The sequence below is a fragment of the Camarhynchus parvulus genome, chromosome 1, assembly GCF_901933205.1.
Source record: "Camarhynchus parvulus chromosome 1, STF_HiC, whole genome shotgun sequence".
NCBI lineage: Eukaryota > Metazoa > Chordata > Aves > Passeriformes > Thraupidae > Camarhynchus > Camarhynchus parvulus.
This window is the reverse complement of record NC_044571.1, coordinates 38,326,295-38,349,761: the sequence shown is the minus strand read 5'-3', so window position 1 is coordinate 38,349,761 and position 23,467 is coordinate 38,326,295. Positions and strand designations below refer to the sequence as shown.

Here is a 23,467-nt window from a genome sequence, read left to right as displayed (position 1 = left end):
CTTCAAAAGTACCTTTTCATTAGGACATGAAATTCCACTCATATTCACCTGTAAAAAGAACCATTAAAATGCAGATTAATTTAAAACTAATTTCCTTCCTTCCTTCCTTCCTTCCTTCCTTCCTTCCTTCCTTCCTTCCTTCCTTCCTTCCTTCCTATTGTAAAAAAACACTTTAAACAATCTAACAACCAAAACTACATGCTTTCTAGGGCCAGGCCTCACAATACAAAAGGAGGAGCAGCTACATTTAGCACTTGGATACATCTTGGAATTTGCAAAATAAAGTAGAAAAGGCAGGCTTTGCAAAGGAAATTATAGTAAATGATGGTATTTTTATATTTTTAAAACGAACTTCTCCAGAGAGAACAGGTTGTGTGCTTATGTTTCATAAAGCTCAATTCTTCTTACGTGAAGCAAAACACTTGATTAATTATTTTTTTTAAATGTTGAGTTTAATAATTTCTTTTTGCTGATTACTGCCAATCAGCTGTCCAGTCTTGGTTCAATTTACAGTAGTTTTATAGCACAGTAACTCCAATGTCTTTCAAAAGTTCTACACCTGGGTAAGGGATTAGAATCAAGATCACAGATGTAATTAAATTGTTTAATGTAGTTACATCCTAGGGATTATACTTTATATCCCAGAAAAAGGATATTCTTCACATTCCTATTTCAGTCACTTGTCTCTAGCTTAATTTATGAGAATCTGACTGAACATCCAATATCATGCTTATTAGCTTCTACTCACCACTTTACAAAATGGCAACCATAACAACTGGGAATCCTGAAAACCTTGGAGAAACGAGGTTTCTGTAATTTTTTTCAACACAGTCCATCTATCTAAATTTCATATGAAGCTTTTGCCATTTAATCTTTCCAATCTTATACTAGCTTTCCTTTGAATTACAGAAATTCTCCATTTTTTTGTTTATGTATTTATTTATGGAAATATAAATTTAGGTAAATTTAGGTAACTATTGCTGAAAACAGCTATAGTTTATAACATAGAATCAGAACTTGGTAGTCCTGGACTCTACTCCTGCCCATCTCTAACTTAATGCAAATATATACGCCTAAATCCTGGCATCAAAAGCAGCTAGGTTCTTCCTTGGTGCCAGGAAGGCGTATGTTCCTTCATGTTCAGTCCCACAGGAAAATAAATTGGAATATCTACACCGGACCTCAGCAGGTTATCTTATTTATATAATTGACATGACAAACTAAACCCCTAAAGTCCAGAAATGTTACTGTGTACAATATAGTAAAAGCATTTTGCTGATTTTTGACCATAATAAAAGAAATTTAAAGCTTTACTAATTTTCTCATCCTTTTCTACCATGGAATAGGAATATTTTTTATACTTTCACACTGTTCAGTGGATGGCAGAGCCTAAGATCTGAGATAATAATAATAACAATAATAATAATAATAATAACAACAATATTAGCTCTTGAAAACAAAAGTGTGCCAGTTTCAAAGGGTTTCAGTAAAAGCTGACGGCACAGTAATAGTACATGCCAGGAGTACATCTTCCTATCTATCACTAACTCCAGTACTTGTATAAGGCAGAAAGGAGCTTACATATGACCAAGTAAGACAGACCTCTGTTTACTCACTATGAAAAATGGAGATCCACAGTTGTGTATCTTCAAAACTATGCTTAGAGTCTAAATCAAAAGACTTCAACAGAAAAATGTTCTGTAATTAACTTTTTGAGTGTTATCTCTATATTGAAATTAATTACTTCTGTCTGTAAGCTGCTGACTTGAAAATTCAAATCAAATTTTAAGTTCCAGATTTTGTTTGATTGAAATCAGAGCCTGAAACAACAAAAAATTACATCTGTTAATAGATTATACATTGTTTAAAGATAGGATTCTGTCTTTAAACACAGAGAAACCTGACCTCACCTCTCACATTTTTATTGGTACATGACCATGAATCAGAAACCACCTGTACTGCAATCTCCCTTATTATCTATAATAATCAGATAATTTAGTTCTACAATACATTTAATAGATACAATAAGGCATATACTTTACAGGACTATATGTGTGGACTGAAACTGCCTGAACTTTAGAGATCCAGAAGATCACTCAAGCTTGAAGAGTTTATTTTCTAACGACGAGTTAAATTGCCAATTACTAAGTGAAGACATTCAAAAGTAATATTAGTATATGAAAGATATTCTGAAATGACAATGCTACAGCACTATCTGTACATTAAATGCTCACTATTCTATCACCCCTGTTTGAGATATTTCTAAAAATCAATAGTCTCTAAAATTATGTTACCATTTTCAAGCTTTTTTTTTCCCATTTGCTCTCAAAGCCAACTCATTCATCACATTTAGACCTACCAGTACCAGCTTAGAATAATGATTTCATTCCAGGCATTACTGTATTTCTTTTAAAAGCTTCTGATAGCAAGCAAGGGTTGATGTGAAATACTGAATGCATGGGAAAGGAAGTTTGAGATTGAATCTAGAAAGTCATGTTTTCAAAAATATTTTTTAAGTATGCTTAGAATATATTACATGAAATGTAGCACATTTACACAGTTTCAGTTTGTGATTATCATGCAGTCCTTTGAACAGGTTAATGAAGGAAAAAATGAATTATTTCCTTAATAGACTGTTAAGACTGTGTTTATACTTCCAAAAGGGTTGTGAGTTAATCAATTTCATTTGAAGAAAAGTAATGAAAAACAAGCAACATCAGTTCAATACCCTGAGAAACAGACAGCCTTGCACCTAGACAATGCAGGACCTGTGGACTTTAGTGAACTACCAAGAAGAAATAATTCTCAGTACAATCTCATAGGAAAGCACAGACACCTGTCTTGGTCTGCTGAAACTTTGAGCAAGGCAGATGATGCATTGCTGGAGCTTACTGGTTGGAGCTGATGTGCCTTCTGAAGCTTTGGGAAACAAGTCCTGTACACTCACAAGCACAGATCTCCATTTCAGTTCCACTTTGTTCCACAAGTAGGAGAACTAGAAACTACTCTGGCCACTATGTATATTGGGAATTATCTCATATCTCAGCTTATACGCCACTCCCACATCTGCCAAAAAACATTAGCTGACCTACTGATGAGTTTTCCAAAAATGCTGTCTTTGGAGAATTAAATTACTTTTGTAGATGCAGTAAAATCTAATCAGTGCATTTTCTGAACACGTTCCCTAAGTCTCTCTTTCTTATAAATATTAATGTACAAAATCAGGGGCCAAGCCATCCCAAGATTCATACTCTGTGCATAAATTTAGAAGGACTTAATGTTGTATTAGCACACAGAAACAGTAAACATCACACTTGGTTTTTAATACATTTAAATGCTGAGTATTTTTCAGTAGAATACTCCCAAGGGACCTAATTAACCAAATGAAGATTTTTCAGATTAGCAAAGCAGCTAGATATATAGATGAAAATACAGGCTAAGAAGTTTGAATTTGCACCACTGACAAGGATATGTTTTAATCTCTGTGCTTTGTAGATGCATGAGGTGAAGTGACATTTATTTTCTTCTTTTCATTGGGTAGCCCCAGGTTAGATAAGGTTATTTCACATGAAAACAAAATATCTGTCAATCCTCCCACTTGTGATTATATTAACATAAATTAAACATTAAACTATTATAACTAAACAACCTGCAATGCAAGAGATGATGATTCAAAATTGATTGATGTCTGGCATCAGATAGGCAAGATCTTGGCTTCATGGTTATTTGGAAATTAATGACAGTGATTTGTTTATCAGATGATAGGTAGAACAAAATAAAAATTAAATTTGAAATATCTATAACAATACTAAACAATATGAATCAAAGATGTCCAGTAAATGAAAATGGTTTCATCCACTCAGTAGATTAGCAGACAAGTTTTCCACAGAAATCACTTTGGCAGTTTAATTCATTTATCAAAGACTTAGAAAAGCTGTTTGAAACCACTGTGGCATCTATCATTGGAGCAAATATTTAAGTAAATAAATACTTTTTTTTAAGTAAATAAAATTACTCTTTAGTCTGAGTGAGCTCCTGGATGTATCTTTAATGCTACCATTTCTAAATGTTAGTCTCCCAAAGCACACTTCTGTTGATATTTTAGTATGCCCCTAAAGGAAGGACCACGAACAGAGAATTTGTCACAATGACAGAAAAAAAATTCATCAGAATATACACATGATTGAAGCATTTTTATGCATTCATAATAACTTCATTTTTTTCCTAAAATAAATCCCACTGAACAACAACAGTACTAACAGGCATTTTTAAAGAAGAATTTTAAAATCAAAAATGTTTTTTAAAGTTTGCTGGCATGTTTGTATGTGTGCATATATTGTATATATCTATTTACCTAATTCACATTAGTACATATATGTACAAGGTTAAATGTGTATTTTTAATTTAAAAAGCAGCATCACTAGTTTTTGCTGCCTGACTGTTTAAAAGATGGAAAGACAGTTACTTTTCATATGTAAGTACAAAGCAAAACACACTTTTATTCCAAGCAAAGCAGTCTTGCTTTTACTGCTCTACATAAAAAAAAATTCTACATATAATTCTACTCTTCCATTGAATTGTATGACAATGCTACAGATGGTTTGTCACATCTCGATTAGCTCATTTTTCACAATGCTCTTGTGACACTCTGTATCATTTACACAAGGTTTATTTGTCAAAATCCCATAGCACCTTTCTGACAACAGATGTTTTGAAATTCATCCTAGTTTGCTTGGCAAAGACTTATTTTAATGGATTTGACAGTATGACTTCAGTGACAAATTCACTGGTCATTTAACTCCGTTTAGAAAACCTAAAATCAGACTCTGATAAATGTTCATTTTGTAACTCTTATAATGTATTTTAAAGCAATTGCCCTTATAAAATGTGGTTCCTTTGGGTTTTTTCACAAATGATTATTCACTCAAAACTATCCTGCATAAGATGTTTAAGTAACGACTTTGGCTTGACTGCTTCTTCAGTTTGTCTCTTAAATAGAATGCAACTTTGAATCCACAGGTATTCCATGTACCACTTTGTGCATCAGGAACAGAGATAGTAAAAGCTATGATAGTATTTTTTTCAGCAGGAATTCTTACAGATGAGCAGTAATTCTGAGACCTTAATGTAAACCAATGGATAAATATCCCCACGTCTCATCATGAAGGAAGATGAACTCAGGGGTCTGATACTGCAGATTTTACTGGTGAACAGCCCTTGTTCTGACTGCTCTTGCTGAAATGTTCTGAGTCAGTGGTACAGGTTAACAGTGGAGTTATGTTCTAATTCAGTTCTCTTTTTCAGGAATGTGACAAAGTGCCTTATAAAAAATGAATGAATGAAAAAGGATGAATTCAAAAGTCTCTTTAAAGCCCCTTCTCACCTAAAAAAATGTTTGGCATCTCAGTGCTGCAAGGCAGTCCTCTCTTTCTCAAATAGTAACACTGTCAAATACAGTTTTCCCCCAAAAAAACCTGCACAGGTGGTCAAGCACAATTGCCGTTAGCAATCCCTAAACTTGTTTTCCTGAAGATTATCACTTATAAAAATCCACCAGCATAAACCAGATACTCTAGTCTTTTAAAGCACACATAGACCTCTCTGAAAAAAGCCATCATAGATTTTGCCACTGACATTTTCCTGCTCATCTTTGCTGTATCCCTGTACTATCTAAAAATGGCAAGATTTGGCTTGCATTAGGAGTTACAACAAATAATTTTACTGCAAGAAAGCCATGTAAAAATAAAATTGTGTGGACTTTGTTGATTTATGTTTTTTCAAATGTGAGCCATGGAAAAGAAGCAGGAAGCATCAATCAGGAGAGTTCCCTGATTATGCTTAAAATGCTCTTCTGACCCAACCTAAAGAGGAGTTGTAGTATACATACCAAACCACAACACATGGTGGCATTCTCTATAATGTAACAGAGGGTGGTTTCTACTTTATCATTGACTGGTAGGTATTAGCCATGTTTCAAGTGATACTTAACATTTTCACTCTTCACAATATAATAGTTTTGTTATAAAACTACTTTTTTCCTAAGGACATAGAGTAAGTCATTACCATTTCTGAATGCTGCTTAATACCACAAATTTTTTAAAAAATTAGAGAAGTCACTGCAACCCCATTTTAGTCCTTTTATTTCTAGGTTTCTAATACAAAGTACTGGATAGAATGCAATCAGCAAGGTACCAGTTTTCTCTGTTGACTCCTGGTCATCTACCCTGAAGAAGAGCTGCCTGTAAAACCTGCTGGTCTGCAGGGCAAGGCCCTGGCTGGGAACGGGCAACAGGCACCTGCGTACCCACAGGGATGCCGAGAAGCTCTCCCACAGCCGCCGGATGTGCCTGAGCTCTCACTGTGTGCTAAGTGGGAAGTCACCGAGCAGTGGGCAGGGACCCCCTCACTACAGCCAGGCTGCACCTGCCAAAACCACATTGGTGGCTCGGAGAAGGGGCTGGCGACCCACGGCCCCCGGACACCGGACACCCAAAGCGCTATTGCGCTCTTTGTCCTTCAGAGAGAAACACAGGCAAGACAGGGAGGTGCGGGGCGGCGGGCAGGGCTCCCCGAGGGGCTTGCTGCACCTGTCGTGACCCACACCGGAGCCCCGGAGCCGATAGCCGGGCAGCCAGGCTGGCCCCGGGGGTCCCGACCGAAGGTCCGCAGGCTGCAGCCCGCGGAGCCCTCTCCCGCTGCCGGGGAGCCGGAGCCGCCGGCGGGCAGGACCCGGGGCGGCGCCCGGCCCGGGAAGTTTCTCGCCACAGGTTGCCCCCTCCCGCCCGCCCCCCGGGAGCCGCGGGCGGGCCCGGCCACAGGGACGCACCTTGGCGCCGCAACCGCCGCTTCTTGAGCCCGAAGATGCGGACCTTGGAGAAGATGTCCACCAGGTTGCCATTGCAGAGCCCGCGGTTCTTGTTGGGGCTGTTCCGCCTCCTGCTGGCCGAGGGCCGGTCCCAGTGCTGCTCCCTCGCCTGCCGCTTCTGGCGGATCAAGCCGCTGGCGATGGCCGCTGCCATGGCTGCTCGCCGGCTCGCCCACGCCGGGCAGGGAGGAGGGGGGCGGCGAGGTGCTCAGCCCCGGCGGGATCCCATCCCCGGGGGCGAGGGCGAGCGGGAGCCTCCTCCGGCCCCAGGCGCGGCTGCGGAGGGGCGCTCGCACCGTGCGGCCGGCGGGAGCTGCCGCCGCCAAGGGTCACCGCATGGGTGCCCCGCCGTCCCCCCCCGCCGTGTCCCGGCGCAGGGGCTCCTGCTCGGGCGGGCGTCTGTCGGCGGGCTGGCGGAGCGAGCGGGACTCGGGGCAGAGCCGCGCCCGGAAGGCTCCGGTCGGGTCGGGTCGATCGGGTCGGGTCGGGTCGGGTCGGGTCCGCCCGGCAGCGTCGCCTCCCGGGGCTGCCCCTCAGCCCCGAGCCGCCGTCGCCCGCTCGCCCGGCGCTGCCATCGCCACGGCCGGGGCGGCTACCGCCGCCTCTTCCCGGCTCCCGCCTGATGATTGCCAAGTGCTTCAGAAATCAGCATCTGGAGAGAGCAATCTTCTTCTCCGGGGAGAGCTGTAATCACGGCTCCTCGGTCCCACCCCGCTCCAGCCTCCCCTACACACGCACGCACACACACACACACACACACACAGAGACAGACACACACATACACAGGCACGCACCGCTGGAGCTTTTTTTTTGTCCTCCCCAAGGCGAGGGGCGGCGAGGGTGCAAGCAGTGGAGGAGGGGGAATGGGGAAAGACAGAAGAAAAAAGCACAGGGGGAGAGAGGCGGAGAGACGGGGTGATGCTGATGTGATTTTCTTGTGGGAACCGGGAGGTTCCCGGTGGATCCGCCGCCAGCTGCCTCTGCCCCCCGTTAGGTTTCCGGGTGGCTTCGTGCGGGACTCCCTTCCCGGAGGAAGAAGGAGGGCTCTGCGAGCTACCCGAGGGGCGTATGGCCCTCCCCGTTCTCCTTCGCCCGCCCCGGCACACCGAGGATCCCTCGCACGCACCCTCTCTCCAGCTCCCCGGCAGCGGCTCCCTGCCGGCCGCCCCCCCGCCCCCAGCGGTGGCACCGGCACCTGTCCCCGTCCCAGGCGGGGAAGCGGGAGGCAGGGCAGGCGGGACACCGCGGAAGCCGGGAGGAGGGCAGGCGGGCGAGGGACACCGCGCTCCGCCAAGGGCACCCTGCCCCGCGCGGTGCCCCCGCCCGCCCGCCGCTCCTCGGCCCCCATCCAGGAACGGACCGAGCAGGAGGGAACTCTGGGGGGAGACGGGATTCTGCCTCATGGGAATGTTTTGGAGCCGTGAGTTGAGGGGCTGAGGGGACCTTCAACTCAAATATCAAAGGGATTACATGGGGCACCCACAAACAGCCACAGCAAGTGGATTTACTAATCCCCAGCACCGTGTAAAATTACAGGCTATGTCTTGGAGCACCTAAGGAAGCACCAGCCAAGCTCACTAGAAACAGAACACCTAAGAAGCATCTGCCCCGAGAAGTTCACAAGGCACTGCAAATAGTAAATACCATGTATTTACTATTTAAGACATCCCACTTATTTCCTTTCATCTTTTCCTGTTGGTCCGTCTCCCTTTTCAAATAATGGCCCAAAGTTTTTTGGATTTACTTTCTGCAAGCCTAATGGTTAAACTTCCTGAAGTTTTAGCTAGCCAGAGGAAGGTAGAGAAAGAAAACAAGCAGCTACACAGAAAAATATTGTTAGCCTATAAAGAAGGGCAGATGCTTGCACAGGCAATTATCATGTAATATCTATTTTTATACTGTTTTCACAGTGCTCTAATCTCTTATTAGATGGTTTTGAGGGTTTTTTTGTTTTGCTTTGGTGCTTTGGTGTTTTTTTGTTTTGGTTTTGGTTTTTTTTGGTTGGTTGGGTTTTTTGTGATTTTTGTTTTGTTTTGTTTTGTTTTGTTTTTAACGGGCTTGAAAGTGTAAATATTCATCCAGAAAAATTCACTCTTTTGCAATACAGAACCAAGAATAGGTTCTTGTTTCAGCAGAGGCTTCAGCTTCTTTGATATTGACCATTTTTCCCCCTAAATCCTTTAATCTACAAAGCGCTATTTTTATACAGAGGGCAAAAGTGTATGGTGGGAACTCCAGTATACAGGGATTTTGTATTAATACTAGACCAACTAGGAACAGAACATGCACAATCGGATCTGGATAATACATTTTAATTCTATTTAAAAGTGTCTCTAAAGAGATTCAGCTAAGACTCATTGGATTTTCTATCTGGCAATTTTTACAGAGCAGCAATTTCCTTACAACGGTTACAATTGCCTTAACTAATGCAATTAGACAGAGAGGTGGTTATTAAAAAAAATAAATTAAATTTCAGTGTAGTATTTTTGCATACTGCTTTCTTTTCCTTCCTCCTCAAAAGCGGACAAGACACGGAGTGGCGTTAAGACCCCTCAAGAGGGAAGCGCTCCTCTGAGCGCTGCCCCAGCGGGCCTGTCCGGCCCCGGTCCCTGTCCCGGTGTGTTTCTGCCTGCAGCACCACGGACAGCGGAGCAGCGGCGGCCGCACACGGCTCAGGGACGCCCTGTCCCCACCCGGGGAGCTGGCACGACACAGCCCAAAGTCAGCTCGACTTGGCTGCTGGCTCCAAACAAAGGAATGAATGAGAGGGAGTAGAGTGAAAAAGAGGCCAACCACCCACTATCTCTCATTTTCTCAGGAATGCAGAGGTATAATACATACATACAACCCTAACATTTGCATGAGAAACTCTCTCCCAAAGGGTGTGGGTCCCAAGTCCCTCTTTATAGCATCAGATGATGCTATGCATCATATACTATCTACTACTATTGTTCCTTTCTATATTTTCCTTCAAATCCTGGGCCTTTGCCAAAACACTCTGACATTTCTCAACCACATGATGCTCAGGGTGGTGGCAAAGAAAAGAAAGAGAGAGGGTGAAAACGGGCAGTATGCCTATAGACAAAGAGAAAACGTGTTTCTTACTCCAGAGATTAAAAAGATAAAGAAAAAAAAAGAGAAAAGCTTTGTACTCACATCTCAGAAATGCAGAGCAGTTGTTTACATCTTGGGGTTTTACAAAGAAAACTCAAGAGAGCCATCTGGTGTCCTAACGTGTGATAAAATGTGTGCAATTCTAGTCAAAGTGAAGGTTCTGCTAACAGATGGATTGCACAAGTATGAACATATCAGATACCTTAAAAACTGGGAACTGCATGAGTATATGCATTTAGGACAAATGGATATATCCTAGGTATGACATTTTCTACATTAAAACAGAGTTTTATCTCTAGTTAACAAAACTCTGGATATGAAAACAAATTATTAAAAGGCAAAGAGGGGAACAAAAGGCATTCAGTGCTTTCTACTCTCCCATCTATTAATTTCTAACTGGTATTTTATTATGGATTTCAGAAGTTTTCTAAACAAAAACATTATAGAATCTATAAAACTGATTTCTTTGACGAATTTTATAAAGTACTTTTATAAAGTAAAAAATTCAATGTATATAAAGTCTGTATAAAATACTTGTTTTTTTATATGTTAGGGGATGAAACTTATTCCTTTTTTGGATGAAAATGATTCCTTTTTTCTTTAATGTATTACTGGGAAGAAACCATATTCCATTTCAGCTAATTTAACATGTAAATTTCAATGTGACCTTTTTAGGCATGAAAGTTCAATATTAAAATATACACCATTGTTATTTGCATATGTGCATGTGCTAGAGATACATAAAATGCTTTTATAAGAAATTCAATTAGGAAAAATGGTATTCAATGCTTTATAGTCTTTTCTGCCTAGATCCATAAGCTACAAAATGTATAGAACTTAAAGTGTCATCTTTACACATTATTAGCTTTGGGTTTTTTTCTTTTTTATTCATTTATTTTAACTTATTATATGTTTTGCAATAACTTGGATAATGTTACAAGCTGCAGAGTAATGCAGATCAATGCACCTATGAAAACTCTACAGAGATTTTCTTTCATCAACCATTTCAATATAAACAAAAATATCTTCTACAAGTATGCAGTCATGTGCACACACTCCATCCAAATTTTCTTCTCCCAGATATCCTGAAGCCACTCTTGATATCAAAACCGAAACAAAAAAAAATCAAATAAAGCCCAAATTTCTTACAAACATATATTTTCTACAAGTGCAAAATGTCAGATTATTACATTACTACTAAACATGTCGAAGTTTCATGAGCTCTGGTGAAGTTTTTATTGCACTTGCCTGCGAAGAGTAGGGCACACAGAGTTCAGTTGTCCAGTTAAATACACTAGAAGATGATGAGGTAAAGTCAGCTTACATTCTGGAAGTCATTAATAAAGTAAAGTGAATCTAGATGTTCTTTCTGACTCTACAGAGTTTTGTGTCTTTGCAAATGTTTGGTTTTTTCCTTTGGAAGATGTGTTCTATAGTAGCACAAGTACTAGCGCCTTACTCCTTATACCATTCAAAACAGAAAGGATGGTCTAGGGGTAAAAAGTACCAACTTAGGCCTAACAATTGAAAGGCATGCATAAAAGTACATCTAGACCACTGGGAAAATTTATTATTCCAAGAAGAGACATTTCAGGAATGGAGAAATTACTTGTTTTAAAATTGTGATGGATTTGTTTAATCACCCTTGTGGTGCTTCTAATCAGACTGATTACCAAATTTCTGTTTCCAGCTGAAGTTGTAATTCTGATTTGTTGCTTCTGACAAAAACAAATTATTGAAGGTTGCTGGTAGTTTAGGTGGACCATAATTAAATTGTCTAAATTCAACGTACATACTAAGACCCCTCCACTCCCTCAAATATCATAAGAAAACGCAATACAGTCCTACAAATAGAATTACTAATGTAATTGCATAACTGATATACTCCCAAGGCACACAGTATGTATGTATAGGAGGGATGGGTGCTGATAAGCAACAGTAACTTTCAATTCTTGATTTAAATGTCTTGGGGAAAAAAGATGGAGCAAGAGAAGTAAGGACTTGAACAAAGTGAAACATAATCTACGGCTTACTCTATAGGTTGGTAAGTGTTTAATTGTACAAAACTGAATAAGCTAGAAAAATGTTTGTCAACTTAAAAGATCACATCTTTCATGAGCAGACCAGTATGAACATATTAAAACATAGATAATAATTCCTTTTTCAGATAGCTTATATGCATTCCATGTTTATAAGAAGACTAGTGCAGTATGTTGGTGCGATGAGCTGTTAACAGTTTAAATTAGGTCAGTTTTATATGTTCTTGTCTATTAATCTGGATGTAATTCTCCTTGTAATGTATTGTTAATTTCCCAAAAGGCAATGTACTATGAAGCACTGAAATTTAAAATCCTTAACACCCTGAACACTTGAGTGATAAGACTTTGATAAGACTTTGAAGATAAGACTCATTGATAAGACTTTGAAGAACATTAAAAACAAAATTTGTTTAACATGATAATATGCTTCACAGAATTTGGATTTCTATCATTTCACACATCTTTGTGTCAAAAGCACTCAGCTTTCAGTCTTAGCATTCACAATGTACTTGAGGAGCCAAAATCATACCTATTAAAATTTACTAAATACGCAGAAGTCCTATGGAGTCACTTGTTTAAATAGATCAGGTGAATCTGTTTAATTAAGAAAAAAGTAAGCTTCCAATATATTGTCAAAGGACTGCACATATTTTAACCAGCTCCTTCACAGGATTTGGCTTATGTATCCAACTCATAAGAAAAAAACATTAAAACAGGATTCCTGTATATGCAAGAATAAATTAATGCACCGTGCAAGGAAGTCTAGCATTAGATGACTGGTTATGCAGAGAACTATCAAAATATTCTATTCCAATACATAACACTGTTCAAATACATAACACCTACAACTCTGCCTATGGCAGCTCAGGTGCAATATTTCTTCTGCATTGACCATTCACTTCTTTCACATATTACGTTCATTTCTTTCACATATTTCTTGAGATACATCCATAACTCAAAGGACTAAGTACCTCTACACTAGATACTGACTTACTCTTTAGACATTACATGATTCTTAGATTTCTTTTGCTTTCGCTTTTTTTTACATTGCTGTCCCCCTTTCCTTTTCAGCGCCAAATTGCACAGAGTATCCTGCAGTAATGAGTCCTGTGTCAAGTAAAATACCTGCTTTAATTCAGAGTTTCATTTTTTATTCCATGGGCTAACTCTTCATCCTTCAACAGGGAAAAGAGGTGGATGAAGATTCTTAACACTATTTTTAACAATTGATCTTTTGGCCACATAAGATATATGATTACAGCTGCTAACTTCTAGCAAAGCTCCTGTGACATCTTTCATGACCCTTTCTGTTTTTCACTCTATCTTTCCTCTACTTCTAATACCACTTCTTTTGAGACCAGGTGAGCAAAAGAAACCAGCTGGGTTGACAGGAGTATCTGTACAGCACAGAGATCATATAAGGATCACCAAAATAGCTCACCCAGACCTGAAACTTAAATCCAGTAAGTCTCTTTTAAACAATTAACAAAAACAGTGAAGGAAGAAAAAATTAAAAAATAATCAAGACCACTTTCAGTATATAATCTGAAAAAGCAATTAAAAATCAAATACTTTGTGTTTTCTCCAGTGACATATATAATATTTTATCTTTAAAAATGAAATAATCTCTTTAAAGAGAGGTTTGTAATAACAGATACACATTGCCATTAATTTTGTTCTTACTCAAGCTAATAGCAGATCTGCCGCAAGACTGCTTCAAACAAGGCTCTGGTGACACAAGCCAGAAAAAGGACTTCAATTAAAGAAAAACAAACACAAACAGCCTCCCCCCCGCCCCGCCCCATCTTTAGTCCACACAGCTGCAGAGAGCAGTTTAAGATTTAGAGGTCTAAAAACAGCATGGAGAGCTTCTTCATTAATATGCACAGCTTAAGCCAACATCTGTTGTGTTTACTTATCTAGCCACAGTAGGACTTGTCTGCTTGGCCTGACTTCTGGAACATGCAACAGGCTTTGCTGTTATTCCCTCAAGTAACTGAAAGCCCCTGTAAGGTGAGTCTGCTTAATTTTGTTCTACAGAAACAAAGGAAACACTGTCCCTAAGAAATTCAGCCTCTACAGTGAATTTGCTCTGGAGTCAGTACAGCTGGCAGAGCATGTAAGCTGCTCTACCTGTTTCATGCTACTCTCCAGTGAGGATTTCCTGCACCTAGAACATATTTGCAAATGGATTTCTTGCTTTCCTTGGAACCAATATGAAAACCAATGACAATATGAGAAAACAAAGTGCCATATTTCTGAACCCTTAGGACAAGGAAGACAGCGGATTTTGACCATCTCACAGAGATCCAGGGGAAAAAGCACTTTATATGCATTAAAATAAAATACTGAATAGAAAAGATAGTATGAGCAGAGATGTACATAAATTGCTATCTTTGAAGGAGAAGGAGAAGAATTATTCCCCTCAAAATACATCTAATAATCTTTTAAGTATAAAAAATGATTTTTACCAGTGACGGGAAGAACTGTAGAATGCCTTCCCATGCACATGAATGCACACATGCACACACAAAATCACCCACAACACCATTTTGTTTCTTGGAACAAAGCATGAAAAATACTTCCTGCCAAATAATCTAGGAAAAAATGGTCTTATTTTCTGCTATGTGACCTAAAATTGACAGTGTGATTAATTTCACAAAATAACTTTCAGATAATCATCTTTGTTTGCAATTACTCTACTTTTTATTAACTTTTGAATAACTTTTGATTTGCAATCCCTTTGGTACTATTTTAAAGACATTTACAGGGACAAAAAAGCCAAACCAAGCCAAACCAAAACTAGCATCCTGTTCTTTTCTTGTTCAAGAGGGAAGGTCATGCAGTATTTCTCTAGGTACTGAAGGGAGAAAATGCAGATATAGAACAATTCTGGTTAATGCCATGTTCATCCAAAGGGTGAGAGCCTTGATTCCCTCTCAAATCTAATTAAATAGACATGACCCATCCTTTGGGGCTTAGACACAACCAATATCCTCTGAAAAAGTCCCATACCTGTTCCCCTTTCCAAACAAACAGAAAATTCAGTGCATTGTCTAATACTTTCATTGAATGCAATAAATTGATGACAGATATAAATCTCTGAATAACAAGTATGGCTAGCTACTTTTCAGTTAATCTAGATTTTTAGAAGTATCTGACAAGGTAATATCGTTTACGTTAGCATAGGAACAGATTTTTCCTTTCTCCCCCTCAATGTTTCTTTCACTCTATATTATTTTCTTTGACTGAAAGATTTCCTTTGCATTGACACACTACTGTCAAGCAGAAGATGCAAACAAATATTATCTATTACAAAAAAAAAAAAATCCAGGAGAAAACATTTTAGATTTCACCCTTCACTTCTCTCTTTGATAATCAGTTTAATTCAGCTCTAGCTTCATCAACAGCAGTGGTACTTGCTGTATCAGCATTTCCATTTTACTTCTTCCAAAACAGAAACATTGATATCCTCTACACTTTATGTCTTTAGAAAAACCTAACAAAATCAGTAATGAATGCTTGGACCTAAGGAGAAAAAAAGAAATTTAAGAACTTCTGTTTGTCCATCTTGTTACTTATATGATCTAAAACATCAAGACAAATTTCACAGACTTTTGCTATCCTTTTATTTATTTTGTAGACATGCTAGATATAATATAATGAATACTGGAATTATTTTTAAATCCTGAAGAAAATTGAGTACCTGATTATGTTACTGTGCTGATATTCCTGGCTATTAGTTCAAATACCATAGTATTTATTATTAGTGGTAATAGCATGAATACTTCTAATATAGTGACTTTATTTTACAACCCAGTCTTACAGAGTCAATACAAAATATCTGACATTTAAGACTTAACTCATCAAAACCTTTCAACATCATATCTCTCTAAAGTGCAGTGCAATTATCTGATTTGCCAGCAGTGGACACTGTTTGTCTAGTTATTCACAGATATATTGACTGAGGAATATCTTGCAACACATACTTTTCTTTATATTTTTTTCTTTAATTACTTGCACTGCAATAATTAAAGAAAAAATGGAGTTATTTGTACCAGACAATAGCTGAGTAAAAACTGTGTGGTAGAAATATTTTTCAACATCTGTGTAACAGCATACTGCACCTTTAAAAAAAAGAAAAACGTTAAGCAACTTTAGGAAAAATAAATATAGACTTATTCACATGGGGTTGGTTTCTACCTCAATCATAATAATTTCAAGTTGTAGAAGATGTTCTGATGTAAAAAATAAATAATTATTTGCTTGTCTTTTTCATAGAGTGACATTTATGAGACTGAAACTGTACAGGTTTTGCATTTTTCTATAAAATTCTTGCAAATCATGACATGAGCAAGCTAAAAATTCTAAGGAGAATATTTACTTCAGTTTCCTCTACCATTTGTTGAATAACACAATTGTTCAAGATCTGCAAAGAATATGTTTTACCCCTGATATTTTTAGAGGGGCTTTGACATTAAGCTGAAAAGTAGGGTTTTTTAGGATGAAAGAATAGATAGGTACAAGACCAACACAAAGAGTTGCAAAAGGTTTAGTAGAAATCAGCCTAGCCAGTTGGAAGACAGTTTCCATTCATCTTAAAAATAGAAAGTAAGTGTATTTTTAAAAAGCCATGCACAGGTTTAATCACATATAATACTATCTTAGGCACTATTAAAAAAGTTACAGCAATCACCTACTTATCTCATTATTCAAATGTTTCATTAGGCTCCTCCATAAATGCCTTTCAGTCTAACACTTAAATAAATGCAGTTCTCATGTAAGAATGTCCAGCATCTTAATAGCATAATTAGCTCATTTTCTGCCTAATGCAGCTGAAACCTCATAAACAGGGCCCAACAGCCTGATGCCAGTATGTGTACACAGGACACCCACAGAGGTTATCAGAACTATGCTTTTTTGTCATATGAAAAGTCAATTTTATTCAGGGGCAGTGATACCTTAAGTTTTAGCCTTCATGTTTTTCAGATTCTTTACTGCATTAGTGTATAACTCTGAACTTCATATAAAGTGTTAGGAAGTTGTCTTCACATTTAGTTAGACAAAATAATCCTTTTCCAGCCAGAAAACCAAGGAACGACTGCAGCTTCAGGCCCCAAAAGTATAAACAGGAAATGAGGAGAGCAATCTGGTAGGATGGGACTTCATAACCTCAAGCTGTAATTGGACAATTTGCCCCAATATGTAAATGGATCAAAACTTTTAAAAGAGTGAAAACTTGTGACCCAGCATCCATCTTGGGTACAGCCACAGCCAGGCCCTTGTACTACCCAAGTTGTATCCTTTGAAGGCCTTTAAATAAATACCTACTTTATTCCTTTAGCTCTGTCTAGCCTCTGTTCTAGGTAGCCTCTCAAGGCATCAGTAGGATCATTTGAGATCTGCCTAAGACTGTTGTGAAATTGCCTCCTAGAAAGCTGAGAACCTCAGATATATTGGTGTGAGGTCTAGCTTCCAGCAGACTGCATTCCAATCTCTGAGAATCTGGAGTATCCACTTGGTCAATGACTTTTTCAGTATTTTATTTTATGTATAAAAGTGGCTTAGAAGCCATCAGTCAGTGCATGAACAGGTAACAGAATACTTGGACTAGAGTCAGAGACTGCTGAAACTTCCTTCCAGTCACATCAGCTCTTCAACCTGCTCAGTCTCTGACACTGGTAAGCAGAACACTGTCCCTTCCCAAACCCCACTTTTCCCAAGCAATCTACCTTAAAACTGAACTCACTACTGGTGGACAAGGTTTCTCTTCTAACTCAATTCCCTGGGAACCATTTATTACCAAAAATCTGTAAGCATCCCTTGCATTGCCTTTCTTTGTTCAGGTAGGTCTTGTACTTGCAGACACAAACTTAAATTAAAATTTATCCCAAGTCTCAGGGCTTTTTTTACTTATTTCCAGACTTAGTTTAAACTCTATGGAAATTTGATTTAGCTACAGATGTAGGGAGGAAGAGCTAAATTAATACCAGGAAACAGCTTGATGAGTGGAAGCTCTCTTTGATGCAATCCAAACTGTGCTCTGTAAATAATAAGTGAGAGGTTCTGGCTATGCTAGACTGACAAGGAAGAACAGAAGTCATTAGAAACAGAACAATCTGGCAGCCAGATTGCTCTGAACCTTAGCTCCTTTGCTAATATTCTCTCTCTAGAGACAAAGCCATCCTTTCTGGCCCTTAAAGCTCAAAGACAAACAATGTACATGTAATAGTTTATTGTGAAGAAAAGAGGAAAGTTTAAAGTTATGGTTGCAGTTTTACACATGTGGAATAGGGTACTATATCACTCTCTAAATATCAATCATATAAGTAAGTTTTTGGTGATTTTGTTTACTATTGTGTCCTACAAAATAACAGTGCTTTGATACTAGTCACAATTTTTAAATTAACTGCCAAAATCTTGGATACAGGCAGATTAACTTTGCATTGGATCAATTTTTAAAAGAAACGTCCTTATTAAGGAAAAAAAAAATATGACCAACAGCAGCAGACCTGGATCTGAACAGCATACAGGTATTTCTAAATCTAATGGTTTTCTTTTTCCCAAGACAGAAAAACATTTCTGTTTTACAACAACTGAATATGTATGCAAAAAAAGGATTAAAAATATTTTATCTAATAAGGTGCCTGAGCACCATTTATTTCTGAAATTATTTATGATTATAAGTCAGCACATTTAAAAATGTGGAGCTTTCGGCAATTTAAACCTTGACTGCTTCTTACATGCTTCACAAGACATCGAATTTTCTGAAGTACAGATAATCTTTACCACTTCTAGTATATTTTCAAAATATTATTATCTGATGCCCTTGATTTATGACCCATAACATTTATCTCCCTTTACAAGAAGTTAATCTATCAATGGTCTACACAGGCTCAAATATGAATATCAGCAATTGCCTGACAAAGCTTAAGCAATTTAGCTCTCAGACACAAAAAGTTTCTCCAAAGATCATCACAGGACATAATTTCTTATATTTTTACTTAAAAATATTTATTTAGTAATTATGCTTTCAAAAGGCATAGACTTATACACAAAATTAAACACACAGCAACACACAATTTGTCCGCTGCCAAAAGGTGAAATGTAGGACTGAGTCTAGAAAACAAAACTTCAGAGAGCCTGTCAGGAATGAATCTAAATGAAAAGATAGGTACAAGATGGAAAGGTATAAGAAAATGTGTCTTTAAAAGTCCTCAGAATTTTTTTACAAGGATAAAGGAATTAAGGTTTTATACATGTACACTGACGTGAAAACATACAAATGAGAGAGAGACTAGAAAATAATATAAATAAAGATCTTGTTCAAAGAAATCTGTGACCAGTTTAGTGATCTAAGCAAATTTCAAGTCAATCATTACTAAATTAAGACTATTTTCTTTATTCCAAGTATTCAACAAAACAAATGAAGCTACAGAAAAGCCTTTTTGAGCTGAAAGAGCAGATCTGTTTTGCAGACTGAAAAATAAATTGGCCAATTTTTCTATTAAAAAATAGTAAATGACAAAAATTTCCAGAAAAATTGTACTTACTTATTTTGAAAAAAGGAAAATAAAAACAATTCGAAGAGTATCATACTCTTGCCAATCAACAAACCTGATCTTACTGAAATGGAAATCTATATCACAAGTTATGATATAGAGCAAAGTTAGAGAAAATATTTTAACAATTTCAGTCATCTCTAACTACTTGGCAATAGACAGGAAGAAAAAGTATAATATTTAAGGAAAGATAGAGTGATTATTCATGGAGAAGCCTTGCTGTGCCTTTTTCTGATTCTCTCCAAACAAAAACTAGGACCTTTTATTCACATACAAAAATTAAGGCAGACTAGTGAATTTGCCGGGAAAATCCCATTCATAAAACAGCTAACTTAACATGAATTGTCACAGTTTCAGTTAATAGTGGTATTCAGCACCCTGCATATACATGCATTTTTCCAACACAGATTCTAAGGTGCTGAATGCAAGACCCCATTCTTCTTCCACTGGCCTTAAAAGTAGCTTTTAGATTTAGATTCCTAAGCCTAATTCCACCTCTCTGAAATGTAACTTTGATGCTTCAAACACAATGAAGTATTAAAGTTCCTATAAGGGTTTATACCAACAAAAAAAGTTTGAGATAAGCTTTTTAGAAAAGAAATTTTCAAAGTTATTTAAAAAGTTATCAGTTTTCTGTAGCTAATAAGTGGCTGTTTGAAAAAGGCTTTCTGTATTCCAGCATAAGCTGAAATATCCTGGATTTCCTTTTTTTCCTGCTTCGAGTGCTCAAGCCCATCAGAAATCTTTAGGCCATTTAATTTTTCTCACAAAAGCCAGCAAGGGTGCTAATTAAAAGATTATGTAAAACAGTTATAATGTGAGGCACTGTAGCAATATAAATTATCAGGGATAAGCCCCTTTCATGCATTCAGTTATATATGCTGGAACTTTAATATTTTGTATGGTAGCTCTGATCATTTCTACCGCTCATTCAGTGATGCCTGAACACATCCCAAGACAGATTTTCTTTCTCTTCTGACTATACTTAATCAACATTCTACCATATTAATAAAAATCTGGTGTACATGTACTTTTTTGCACACAGGGGCTCCCATAATGACCTTAAAGCTGAGAGGAAAGTAACTGCAGATTTATTATCTAGCTAGCAGAAATTAATAGCACTGTGAGCATCTATTCTCTGTGATAAGAGCTGGCTATCTCCTCACTATTTCTCTGCAGATAAGTGGCAAGACACTTGTAAATGCTTCCAGCTTTTGGGCTGGAAGTGAAGAAGTGAAATGAAAGCATTAGATGAAAATCTGGGATGCTCTATGTTGTAAAGCCCTCCCAGTTCCCAATACATATTCAGAAAAGAAAAAAAGAGCATCAGCCATTTTCACACACACTGAGTTTGAAAGAATATTTCCATTTTAAATCTTCTTACTTTAAAATACTATATAATCCATGGGCCTTTTGTATGAGCTAATTTTGTGCATTGAACTAAGTCAGCTATTAAAAAATGCTCTTGATGCAGTTCTGCCATAAAGCTAAACAATATACCTTATTTAGCTAAGACACAATACACAAGTTTACTCATTCTAACCATCAGCACCATTGCCTTGGGAAAATGAATTTTAACTTCATTTGAATTTAAAGTCAGGCTAGAGGTACTGCCCTGCTCTGGGTTGCTCTGCTCCAGATAAACACAGAAGTACAAGCAAAAAAAGCCCCTCTATTTTTCCAAGATCTCTTTGTGGATACTCAATTTTCAAATGTATATTAATGACAACAAACTGACTTTTCCTCAAATATATTTTCTCTCTCCCTTTTCTTTATTTGGTAGACAGCACCAGTAGTCCTCTTGTTTCTCTGTTCCTTTACTTAGGCTTTGTTAATTTTATATTGTCACCAAAAAAACCACAACCTTTTCACATTGTCGAGATTCAGTCTGTGCTATTTTTGAATTGCTAATTACTTTGTTTTAGCTTCCTTATAATCAGATCTTATTCTCTCCTTTGTGGCAGAGCTTTCCTTTGGAAACCACTGAGGTACCCCCACACTGCTCTGTATATGTGGTATCTCCTGTAAGGACTGAGCCTCTGTAAAAGCTGGGACAAGACAAATCCTGCAGACCACTGGTGATCTCCATATGCTAAACATTTCTGGTTTCATCACCTATCCATCCCACTAATGGCTTTCTCCCACAATACAAAATATACGAGGAAATCAGTGCTGCTTCCAGCATAAGAGTATTTGTAAAGTTTTGATGTAGAGCACAAAGCTGTATATCCTTTAATATAAATTAAACTATATAGACTACTTAAGTATAAATATGGCCATATTCTCAGTGGTGTCCATGTAGTTTTAATGTTGTGGTAATTACAATTATTAATACAGGAAAGGAAATGAACAGTAGGTAGATTTTAAAAGACAAAGAATAGGTTTTTTTCTCTGATAAACTCAATATTACTGTCAATTAGACGCAATTTCCTTGCTTATCCTCTCCCCACATAACATGGCAAATAAAGCAAGAAACACCCTAAACCACACATTTAGAAAATTAAAATTTTATGAGTAAAAAAGAAAAAAAACCAAACCAGTATGTATTCTTTAAAAGCAAAGATCATAGAGGCTCAGAACAGTCTAATTCACTTGTAATGTTGACTTAATTGATAACCTGACAATTGAAATTACTTGTTTTTTTCTGACAAATAAATACAAAAGCCAGGTAATACAATCTCATTCAGAAGTTGAAGATTAGAGTGACAGAAATGTTGCCCTATTCCCCTTTGCCTACTCTCAAACCAGTAGGTGGCACAAAGAGCAACAATAGTGCTTAAGCTCACCCAAAACACATTATTATGTACTACACGTTCCTCACTACAAGATCAAAGATAATTCCTTTATTCTTTGTGTAATACTGATTCAACTCAAGCTCCAAACAATGCTAATATTATTCAAATTTTTGAAAACACCCTCATGTTTTTTATGACCCCTTAAGAAATCTTCAGCTAATCAAAGAAACATTGTTGAGACAGCACTGTGGGAATCTGGAGTGGGAGATCATGCAGAAATGTGTATGTAACACATAAAAGCCTTAAGAACTCTTTGAGGATTCAGATTTGCAGTTGATACAGATTTATAATAACAGAAGATGCAAAGAACTAGACTGAGGTCCCCTAAACATCATTAGAAGTTTGAAATTTAGGCTCCCTCTACATGGATCGACTTGTCCAAAGGAGACAAACACCCACTGAGACTTTGGGAAAATCTCACCACCCCCTACTGATTATAAATAAATCTGTGCTCCCAATAATTAGTTGAAATGAGAGAGGGAAGCAGAGAGAGGGAAGCATTCAACAGCTTTGGTAGAATAGGAACTGTTTTTGCATCCAACTTCTTAAAAGGAGCTCTCTGGTCTCGATTTAGGTTCAATATCTGTCCCTTTTTCATCAAGATTTTACAAGCCTATTTTGTCCAACCTGCAGATAAGGTTATCTTCACTCTTTCAATCCTGTGTTTTGCTTACTATTCCTTTTCTTCTTTTCTGGAGATCTCCCCAGGTGTGGGAGAGATACTGCAGAAGCTGTTCTTTCTCTGCTCAAGACCAGGTTCAGACCAGAATCAGAGAAAACATGAAGCAGGGTGAAGCCACTTTGCCTTGGAGCACTCGAGTTGTGTCAAGCTGCAGTTGGCATAGTGCCATTTGTGTGCTGAATCACAGAACTGCTCAGGTTGGAAAAGACCTTTAAGACCATCAAACTGGTATGAAACAGGAGAGGGAACATTGATTTGTTTAGCACAGTCAACTTGTCTTTGTGTTTATATGGTCACAGATGTCACAACTTTCTGTAGATACAGTACGAAGATATTCAAATGAAAAGTGCAGAGAGAAATGAAAATTAGTTAGCTGCATCTACTTTAGCTAAATAATTTCCTATGGAAAT

At 38.0% G+C, this 23,467-nt stretch overlaps 1 protein-coding gene across 2 annotated transcripts in view; it reads right to left on the bottom strand.

The window, feature by feature from the left end:
* FGF14 (fibroblast growth factor 14) overlaps nucleotides 1–23,467 on the bottom strand; it is a 381,662-nt gene that overhangs the window by 118,137 nt on the left and 240,058 nt on the right. Inside the window, exon 1 of one of the 2 annotated variants that reach the window (XM_030953844.1) lies at nucleotides 6,827–7,125. The exons of the other annotated variant lie outside the window; for it this stretch is intronic. Within the exon in view, the coding sequence (XP_030809704.1) occupies nucleotides 6,827–7,019 (193 nt within the window). The 5' untranslated portion in view covers nucleotides 7,020–7,125. Of the gene's footprint in view, nucleotides 1–6,826; nucleotides 7,126–23,467 lie in introns of those variants that run through there. 2 annotated transcript variants of the gene reach the window in all.